The sequence below is a fragment of the Mustela nigripes genome, chromosome 4 (assembly GCF_022355385.1).
Source record: "Mustela nigripes isolate SB6536 chromosome 4, MUSNIG.SB6536, whole genome shotgun sequence".
In the NCBI taxonomy this organism is placed as follows: domain Eukaryota; kingdom Metazoa; phylum Chordata; class Mammalia; order Carnivora; family Mustelidae; genus Mustela; species Mustela nigripes.
This window is the reverse complement of record NC_081560.1, coordinates 161,541,042-161,551,826: the sequence shown is the minus strand read 5'-3', so window position 1 is coordinate 161,551,826 and position 10,785 is coordinate 161,541,042. Positions and strand designations below refer to the sequence as shown.

At 50.6% G+C, this 10,785-nt stretch overlaps 1 protein-coding gene across 1 annotated transcript in view; it reads left to right on the top strand.

Annotated features, from left to right (window-relative positions):
• The window catches only part of SLIT1 (slit guidance ligand 1), a 164,365-nt gene that overhangs the window by 26,223 nt on the left and 127,357 nt on the right, over positions 1–10,785 (top strand). Inside the window, exon 4 of the mRNA XM_059398257.1 lies at positions 3,406–3,477. Within this exon, the coding sequence (XP_059254240.1) occupies positions 3,406–3,477 (72 nt within the window). The remainder of the gene's footprint in view (positions 1–3,405; positions 3,478–10,785) is intronic.

Genomic DNA, 10,785 nt, shown 5'->3' with positions numbered 1-10,785 from the left:
CCCCCCCCCCCCCCAGGCTTTTCTTCTCAGTATGAGACTGGAGTTCTGTATTGCTTCTGTCACCTACACTACACACAAGTGATTTGCTTATGATTTTTGGTTTCTTTAAGGTAGAGGGACATGTTTATTTTTTTAAAGATTTAAAAAAATTTTTTAATTTATTTGACAGAGAGAGATCACAAGTCGGCAGAGAGGGAGGTAGAGAGAGAGGGGGAAGCAGGCTCCCCGCTGAGCAGAGAGCCCGATGTGGGGCTTGATCCTATGACCCGAGCCGAAGGCAGAGGCTTTAACCCACTGAGCCACCCCGGCACCCCATGTAGAGGGAGATGTTTAAAATGCCCTTAGAAGCAATCTGGATTAAGAATTCCGAATTCCGGGGCACCTGGGTGGCTCAGTGGGTTAAAGCCTCTGCCTTTGGCCCAGGTCATGATCCCAGGGTCCTGGGATCGAGCCCCGCATAGGGCTCTCTGCTCAGCGGGGAGCCTGCTTCCTCCTCTCTCTGCCTGCCTCTCTGCCTACTTGTGATCTCTGTCTGTCAAATAAATAAATAAAATCTTAAAAAAAAAAAAAGAATTCCGAATTCCTTTTTTTAAAAATTTTTTAAGATTCTATTTATTTATTTGAGAGAGAGATAGCACAAGCAGGGGAGAGGGAGAAGCAGACTCCACTCTGAGCAGGGAGCCCGATCCAGGGCTCAAACCCAGGACCCACAGATCATGACCTGAGCCGAAGGCAGATGCTTAACCGACTGAGCTGCCCAGGTGCCCCCGATTTTTTTGGTGACCCTCCTGTCCTTGGCCCAGTGTTTTACTTAATTCAACAGCCCTTCAACAAACAGCTTTTGGTTTATTGACATTCTCGAAAGCCTCCAATTTGGTTTTGCTAGAGATGACTCTTTTCACATGAGTATTCTGTTCTCCTCTGTCACAGTTAATTACCTTGTAAAATTATAAGCGCCTCTGGTGTAGGTAGGTTTGGGAACAGACATTCTGGTTCTTGTAAGCAGTTCCTGTAGCCCCGAGGACAGAGGTGGAAGTGTGCAGTCGTGCTGGCCGTGGGGGTGGGCGTGCCATGGGCACGGAGCGGGAATGGCACTCTCAGCCGCCCTGCGCTGGCCGTGGGGGGCTGCTGTGAATTGTGGGGGAAAAGCGCTCTTCAGAACCAGGCTCTCGTACGTGGCCGTGACGAGGGTGAGTCACTCACCTCTGGGCATCCTGGCTTCCTCAGTGATCACAGAGACAGCTCAGTGGACTCGGTTAACATCCTGAGCACCTATTAAGAGCCAAGCCATATGGCAAGACGGTAGAGGTAAAAATTTCCTGCAGGTTGTGAATGTGAATGTAGGTGTAGGTGTGTGAATGTGAGCCCTTGTTGTCATGCTCGAGAGAAAGACACCCACCTGTGCGTTCTGCTTTCCCTCCGATGGAGAGGTAGCGCCCCTACAGCACTCGTCTCTGTGCCTGGCACATGCGGAGGGCTAAGGACCGGTCACCACTACTGCCGTCTGTTCTTAGCTACCTGCCCCTCCTTCACAATGCTCGGGCCCTCCTTTGGTGTTCTTTGATTTTCTACTTTATACTGGCTCTTGAATTTTTTTCCCCTCTCCAGTGTTTGCAGAAATTGAAGCTGGAAAAATGAGAAAGTCTTGGGGGAAAACAAAACAAAACAAAAACCCATGATTCCCAGGCAGTGTAAATACAGAATTAATTTACTGGACAAGGTTAAGGAACTTGGGGTAATCTGATGTCCACTCCTGTGCTTTAAGGATTCTACTGGTGGTCTTTTTTTTTTTTTTTCCCCCAAGGCAGTGATGTGTTTCCCTAGGAGCCTGACCCTTTGAGTAAACTTCTTCCAGCTGGTCTCCTTGTCTGCACCATGCTGGAAAACGATGCTTTTCTCACATATCAGATGAAGGGTGACCTCCTAGGAGATAACCACAGGCCAGTTACTATTGGCCACAAACAATTATGTTTCTTCCTCCCTCCCAGCACAAGAAAGCTTTTGCCGAGTTGGTTTATCCTCGTCCAGTGGTGTTAAAGGACACAGTTGTGCGAGATCTGAACTGTGCTGTAGTCTGTAGGGCCGAGGCTGGGTTTTATTTTTTTAATTTTTAAAAAGATTTTATTTATTTATTTGACAGACAGAGATCACAAGTAGGCAGAGAGGCAGGCAGAGAGAGAGAGGAGGAAGCAGCTCCCTGCTGAGCTGAGAGCCCGATGTGGGGCTCGATCCCAGGACCCTGGGATCATGACCTGGGCCAAAGGCAGAGGCTTTAACCCACTGAGCCACCCAGGCACCCCAAGGTTGGGTTTTACACCAGAGCTTCTCCAGCCCTCAGGAGTGCCTGGATCGCTTGGGGATCCTGCTGAAATGGAGTCTGACTCCACTGGTCTAGGGGAGAGGCTGCGATATCGCCGCTCTTAGCAACTCCCAGGCAAAGCCCATGCAGATGCCCGTGGACCACAGCGTGAGCACCAAGCTTCCATACTTGCAGGGGTCCCACCCCCGGTGGGCGGGAGTTCCGTTTTACGGTGTCCAAGAACGAGCTGCTGACGTGTGGTTAGGTGTGGCTGCTTTCCTAGGACGAGACTGGGTTCTTTCCACATTGTATCTTCCCGTCCAGGTCACATTGCAGAACCAGGCTTCCCACTCCTGCCTGTGTGTATAAAACTGAGTAGTTGTTCCGTCCCCCAGTCTAGCAATTAGAAACGATGGACATACCAGTCATTAAAATTAAAGGGGTTGTTCTATTGTCTGATGTGGAGAGACATCCGCAGATGGTTGGGTGAGGAAAATGCAGGTGGCCGAATCTGTTTTCTTCTATTATTTGACGTTTGTAAAGAATTAAGCATGCATTTTCATAAATAATAAAAAAAATCAATAGCGCTCTTTTCATTTTGAGAAAAAGACCTAAAGCAAATAATAAAAGAAAGTTAAGTTGCCCCTGAGTTAAATGTGGGTGAAAGCAAGGAAGAATCAGAACCGTGGGGCTAGTCCCACCCCTGCTCCCGTTTCAAGTGGAGTCCGGTGTTCCAGCTCACAAAGCCAGCATAGTATTTCAGTCAGTGCCTTATGAATTACAACAGGTGTCGCGCATGTAACGTGATAAGGAGAGGAGCTTGGGCAGAAATCCCGGGAGGGGTCTACTGCCCACCACACATCGGGTCCTTGGCGGGGAGCTTCCCCGGGTGCTCAGTGCCCATCCTCCCCAAGTGTCGATGCCGAACTCCCACTCATAGAAACCGAGGCCCAGGGAAGCTCATTTTCCTGGGGGTAACAACACAGCGACCCTCTTCGGATTTGGACCCCATGCCCTCCCACTCTGAACCCAGGGCTTTCTGAAAAGTTTTTGTGTTTCCTGGACTGCAAGGCACCTTCCAACCCTTCCTTTCTTCTCTCTTTTAGACGACTGAACCGGAACCAGCTGCACATGTTACCAGAACTGCTGTTCCAGAATAACCAGGCTCTGTCGAGGCTGTGAGTGATGCGGCGACTGATGCTCTGGCTGTGGTCTTGTCCCTCATCCCGTGGGAAGGGCCGTGTCTGGCCAGGCCTTCCTGTAGGAAGGTGCTTCGCGGGGTGTTTCTCAGTGGTCATGCCCGCTGGGATCCAAGGCTCATTCAGTTCTCTGTGCTGCCTTTGACAGTGTGGGTGTGAGAATGTTCTTGGGAGGGGGTTCTTGTCAGCCATGATGCCAGAGGCTTTCCAGCCCGCACATCTGTCTCAGCCTTTGGTGTTCTGCCTTGGGTTGAATATTGATTCATTCAATGAAGCCCTTCTTAGACCTCTTTCTATTATCAGATTGGAGTCACGAGATCGGGAAGCTTATCAACCATGGCATAAGGTCATACTTTTATTTGCTGTAAATGTACTTCTTTCAAGCTTCAAGGGTAGTGTCTAATTCTGCTGCTCTATGGTTTGTTAAATGTGGCTGTGATTGTTCTACCATTTATTCCATTTTGGGCGTCTTGCTTTGGGCAGGACTTTAGAGATTCCCTAAGAATCTCCTTTGCTGTTCCTTAGCATAGGGTCCTTCATTCTTTGCTTGGCTACCTCTAATGATGGAGAGTTCACTCCCTCTCCAGATAGTCAGTTACATTAATGGACAGATCTGCATATTAGAAATATTAAGTTTGAGCCCTAAATCTGTTTCCCAACAATTTACGTTTTTCTTAGCTTTGCTTTCTGTAAGCATGTAGAACAACTGTGTACTCTTGTTAGAGTTAAAAAAAAAAAAACCCAACCCATTTATTTATTATTTATGCCAGAGAGAGAGCGAGTGTGTGGGGGGGTGGAAGGGGCTTAGGGAGAGGGAGAGAGAATCCCAAGAAGATTCCATACCGAGCTCAGAGCCCAGTCCCACAACCCTGTGATCATGACCTGAGCTGAGACCAGGAGTCAGACACTTAACCGACTGCGCTACCCAGGGGCCCCTCTTGTTAGATTTTTGAAGGGCTGTCTGGATTATGAATTTTGACTTGGGAGGTTTTTGAGTCCTTTTAGTTGTTGCCATTTACAACCTGAAAGACCACTGGTTGGGACCTTCAGCGTGGCCAGCCGAGCACTGTGTGCATGGTAGTGAGCCTGCTGGTCTTGCCTGGAAAAGCTTGTAGGGCAGCATAAAGGTGGAGAAAGGGGCAGCAAGTGACTTTGACAGGCCTGAGGCTGTGGGGCTGGGAGGGAGGCGGTACCCCAGTACTGCCCGAGTGCTGATAACATGATTGTGGGTTCCTGGAATCTGGATTCAGCACAGCCAGTTCTTTGCACATGTGTCACGATTTCCAGAGCTCTTGATGAGCCTAGTGGTCCCCAGGCAGCCCCTGTGTCCTTGGACCCGCCTTCAAGTTTTGTCTTGAAGTTGGAGAGGTGAAGTGACCTTCTCAGGCTCAGAATTCAAGTCCCTTTTGGACTCCCCGCTCAGTGCTCTTCATGGTTTCGTATTTTACTGGAGAAAAGTACTTCTGTGCTTTAACAAATTTAAATGACTGGATTTTATGTGTAAAGCATGACACCAGGAACTCCATTCAAGGAGTGGAAAAGCCACTGGCGAGGACAGGAGTCTGCCTCACTCCTGCTCTTGGCACCCTATGGCGCTGGGAACCAGGGGAGGCAGTGGCCTCCAGAAACACCAGATGTTCTCACACCTGTGACCTGGGGCTGCCTCTCTTGGGGAGGAGGCCAGTCAGCAGTCAACAGAGGGACTTCCAGAAGGGCACGCTTGAGAGAAGGCTTGGTGGTTCTTTGGGGAGTATTTCCAGGCTCTAGAGCAGAACATTTCCCCAGTCCTACTGCTTTTTCTTTTTAGGCAATGGGTCCCTAACTCTTGGCAGGAGATGTTTCTTATCCAGGAGCATAGCCAGACCTGGTGGAGGGAAACTATTTTCTTTAGCTCTCCTGTTAATATTTCTGGAGCTCGGCTGCAGGGACAAGTGTGGCAGCCCGCAGGACTTTGGGGAGGACTCCTGTGCAGTGCCCCTGCTCAGGTCAGGCTGGGACTTGAGTTTAGGGCTGGGCCCAACCTGTTTTAGTGCCACCGGACGCCACTCCAAGTCAGGCCATCTCAAAAGTGCACGTCCTGGGGGAAATGGTTAAACAGACCCTTTTATTGATCTGGTTGTTTGTTCCTGGGTTTTTTACCTTTGTTGTTGTGCTGAGGAAGGATGCAGGAGCACCGGGTGCTCAAAGATTTATTTGCTGATATTCTTTGTCACAACTGCACCCTCAGTCTATTGACTTGAGCATCCGGCATTGCAAACGTCTCTGGTAACTGTCGCAGTCTGCTTGGTCTGGCCGAGGAACGCTTGGACACTCTGGGCTCTGGAAACAGAAACCCCCACAGGCTGGTGATGGGAAGGGTGGTGGGGAGTTGCAAGGGCACAACCAGCAGACTTACACGTTCCCAGGTCAGGAAGTGAAGTATTGCTGGGACCAGACGGAGAAGTGAAGGGTGTTTCTAGTTCTTTCTGAATATCTCATTCTTTTCCTGCTTCTCCCTGCAGACCAGTGTCCTGGGCTTATGGGCAGCATCTCAGTTCCGCCATGACTTTGCTTAGCCCCAGTGCTGACTCCCCTCGTACTTCCTGTGGCCTTGGAGTTAATCCCCGTGTCTCAGGTCCCAACTCCAGATTTCTGGGAAAAGAATCTGATTGGCTCACCTTTGGTCATCAGGTCATTCCTGGGCCAGGGAGGTGGGTTGGGGGTTTGTGGGATCGCCTGGTGCTGTCTTACTGGGGAGCCCACTCCTTTAGGAACTGGAGGGGGGCCACATTCCCTTAGGAGGCAGGGCCTGGTGGTTCTGTTGACCTCCCCTCTGCTTTGAGGGATCCGTTGCTAATCCTTCCCACCTGGAGCAAATCATGGGCTTTTAGCAGAGGCCATTATGCTAAGTCAGCATGAAGCAGGTTTGAGAGAGACCAAATGTGTAGGTGAGGTGCTCACAGAGTGGGTCAGACGGCACAGTCCATATTTGGGTTGACTTTGTGTGTGTGGCTGTCAGGGGCTAAAATCCTGGTACTGGCTACTCTTCAGGAATATTTCCCCTTTGTTGGGTTGGTCTGTCCATTGTGTTCCATATGTGGGACCTGAGGCCCAGAGATGTGACTTGCCTTGGACCACAGAGTGGTTTGGTGATGGGGCTGGAATTAGAAACCAGACCTTCAGGATCTTTCCTGAAATCTCACATTTAGGGATCTAGCCTAAGGAAATAATAAAACATGAGCACAAACATGTTCATTGCAGCATGATTTAGAATTTTGAAATGTAGGATATTTCTTTTTTTTTTTTTTAAGATTTTATTTATTTATTAGACAGAGAGGGAGATAGTATGAGCATGGAGGAGAGGGAGAGGGAGAAAGCAGGCTCTTTGCTTAGGGAGGCTGATGTAGGGTTCAATCCCAGCACCCTGAGTTCAAGACCTGAGCTGAAGGCAGACACATAACCAACTGAGCCAGGTGCCCTGAAATGTAGAATATTCCTTTATTGAAATATAGAATACTGAATATTGAAATGTATGTTCAGTGTTGGGGCAACAGTTCAGTAAATTATGATATAGCTGCTTGAGGAAATATTTATATCACCATCAAATGTGGTCTTTATGGAGGGTGTAGAGTATTGTAGACAAATGTTTGCATTACCAAAAACCAGGATGCAAAACTGTACTGATGATAAAATCACTAAATAAATCACTGTAAAGAAGGCATGGAAAAAGACCCTAAAATGCCAACAGGGGTTGTCTCTGGGTGACTTATTTCTTTTCTGGTTTTCCCACATGTTCTGTAAGAAGCATGTGTGACTTTTATGGTAGGAGACCTCCCAGCTTTTACAAGTGCTGGAAAGCCTCTGTGGTTGGAGTTAAAATGAGTGCTGGCCATGTGATGTTGGAGGGCTTCCTCCAACCCCGGGGAAACCTGCTTTGCTCTTTTGTCAGATAAAGAGAATTCTGGCTACCTTGCAGGCTGTTGCGGGGATTGGAGAAAGATGTAACCTACTCTTGTGGCAGGTGTAAACTTTGTGGCCAGTGATAGATGCTCAGGGAATGTGGGATGAATCCACGTGAGGACTGGTTTGGCGGTGGCATCATGGTCTTCAAGTTGACCTCGCACTTGAGCGTTTGTCCATCTGTCTGTTTTTGTGTAGAACCATCTCGTCCCATGGCAGGGATCTCTCCCAACAGGTTTAAATGTTTGTTTGTTTGTTTGTTTGTTTTTCTCCACAAGAGGCTGTGTTTCATGAGGCACACCTGCAGAGACACACCTAGGGGTTGTGGAGGGGGAGTGGTGTGCTTTCCTGCAGCCACGGGGCTGGTGGGGGGGGGGTGACCTGGGACCGGCGTCACTCAGGCCCAGGAACTGCCAAAGGGAATATGTCTTTTGTACTCTCGGGTACTTTCCTGGGCACGCATGGAGCTGGTCGGTGATGTTGCCCTGAAATGTTTTTAGGGCCCTGGAGTCACTTGTGTGCTCTTTGCTTTCTTGGGGAGGCCCCCCCTTAAGGGTGGGCCCTGAGTTCCCACTCAGCACCCTCACTCCCTGACCTCTTTAGAAGAGAGCACCCACCTACCCCTTGTCTGCGGGTAGAGGGAGTCGAAGCCCCTGCAGAAGTATGCCTATCCTGTGACATCTTCTTGCTGCCTGGGTCTCCCAGGACCGTCATGAAAGGTCTCAGGAACAACAGTTGTTACAGTAACTGTTAGGACAAATGGAAGGTCATTCTGTTCCAGGCTCATGGCGGGGGTGGGGGTGGGGGGGGAGGGGGACAATCTTCAAACATGATCTGATTTCGTCATCAGAATATCTCTGTGGTCAGCATTTCCCTCATTTGACAGATGCAGACATGTGAGCTCAGAGGGTTGGAGACATGCCCAGGGTGCTGAGTCAATTTCAAACCCTGGTCTCTCGGATGCTAAAGCTCATCCTTCCCTACTGGTCATCCACCTCCCTTTTCCATCCACCATCTCCTTACCACACATCCACTTCCTGTTCTCATCTACCGACTCACCTACCCACCCACCTACCTACCCTCCAACTCCATCAATCTGTCACATACCCACCCCCCGCTCATCTGCACTCCTACTTACCTATCTACAATACACCAGTCAATCCATCCATCTGCCCATCTATCTCTATTCCCTCTACCATCCCTCCTTCCACCCATTCTTCCATCGAACACACTCCCACCCCCCTACTCCATCTGCTTTCCCATCGATTCTCCCACTCGCTTACCCACAACCATCACCATCCCCAGCCAGCGCTCCACCCATTCAACTTCTACGGACCCATGTACCAATCAATCTACCTATAATCCTACGCATCCCCTGCCCCCGCCCACCCATTCATTTAATGGTTACTCAGGCCCTCCTGTGGGCCAGGCGCTGTTCTAGGTGCTGAGAACACACGGAGGGGGCTGTGTAGGGCAGAGGGCAGGCGCTGTCTCTCCAGGAGGGGAGGGTTATCATCAGCGCTTTCTTAGAGCAAGATCGAGATCGGCTTGTGTCTGACCAGCAGCAGGACGCAGTGGGTGGGGCGGACTCTCCCCTGGCTAGATCGCTGTCCCCTGCGGGGGCGGCTCCACTCTGGGGGCAGGTGGCCTGGGTTTGGGGCATGCTTCATTCCCTGACAGTCGATCACAGGAGAAAATGGAGATGTTTTGTGGATGCGTACAGGGCTCAGGCACGCTTGAACCTCATGGCTCCTCTTATATCAGCAAAAACCAGTCTCCACGCGCGTTTGGGATGGAGAACAGTGAGGGTCAGACTCTGTGCCTCTGTCCTTCTGGATGTGGGGCGAGGTCTGTGCCGTGCCTTGCCTTCCCTTCCTCGTCCAGAAGCCACTTTCGGCAGCCCAGTTCCTCGGGGTTTCTTTTTAGCCTTGAAACCAATATGCGTCCGGACAAGATCAACCTTTTGTGTCTCTGCTGGACCTGGAAGGGGTGGGGGTGGGTGATTGAGGGCAGCCCAGGGCGCTTCTTTCCCCTTATTTATATCCCTGCTGTAAGGAGGAGCAGGATAGCTCATTAACAGGGCCCTGGTGTCTGGAGAGGCGTGGAGGTGATTTCCTGCAGGAGTCCTGTTGAAGAATGCCTGACCCCTCCGACCCCGTCTGGAGCTGGGTTTAATTAAACTGTCAGCACTGGTCAGAAGAACAAAGACTCCCTTCCAGTCCTGGTCCCCAGCCCCCATCGGAGGCGGGAGGGCATTCTCTGCTGAAATGAAGAGCTGTTAAAAATGGATCTGTCTTGCCTCTGAGGGAAATTACCCGAAGCAGGAAGGTGACCTCGCTGTTGTGACATGTCCACTCCAGGCGGCAGGTCTGTGGAAAACTGAGCAAGCCATGCTGCCCAGGACCCTAGTTGCGGGATAAGGAGGGCTCCAGGGGCTGTCCCTCACGGGCCGGGGCCTCCTTCCTGCCAGAACCCCTGCCGTAAGGTGCTGTCCCTTACTCCCTAGGCTTCACGGTCCCCAGGAAGGACCTTCACGAGCTTTGTCTCATGAGATAGTAAGTCTGTGAGGTGATTCTGGCATTAGCGATGGATAGAAACTTCCTTGGTTAGACAGTTTGGGAAGTTCTGGGTCAAATAGGGCTCTTTGTAGAGGAACTGTTCAGCCTCTCTAACCTGCTGTGTGCCTTATGAAGCACACGTATGGGGGTGGGGGTGGGGGGGCGTGTTGTTGCCCAAACAAGATCTTACGAGCCTGTGGAGCTCTGACAGTGAGGGGCAAGACCAGCTCAAACCTAGGTCCTTCTGACCCCAAACCCGTGCCCCTACCTCTCCCCGTTAGTGCTCTAATTAGTGCGAATGAGAGTTGTCTAGGGGAGTTTATTAAAATACAGGTTATCTTCAGAGACCCTGAGTTAGTTGCTTTGGAAGGGCCCAAGAATCTGCATTCTTATCAAGCCCCTCTTTATCTGGTTCACACTTAGAGCAGCCTTGCTCTCGGCACACTTTGAAAAGCCTTAGGTAGACACTCCTCTACGGTCAGAGCCCCCTTTTGCCCCTGCCCGGCTGGGTTCTGCTGGGGGCAGGGGCATTCTAACAAAGGCCCTCCCGAGGGCAGACACTTTGCCTCCCGCAGCCACACGGAGAACAATTTGGGGATTATGAGTTAGCAATTATGGAGCACTCTGAATTCTCAAAGTGCTTTCCAATCATTAAATCTGTGCCTGCTGTCAAGACTCAAGTGAAAAAGGCAAGCGTCCCACTGGGCTGGCCGGGAGCCTCTGCAGAAGAGGGCAGCCAGCCCGAGACTGACGTTCTGAGTGCCAGAGAGGGCTGATGCGCCCAGCATGG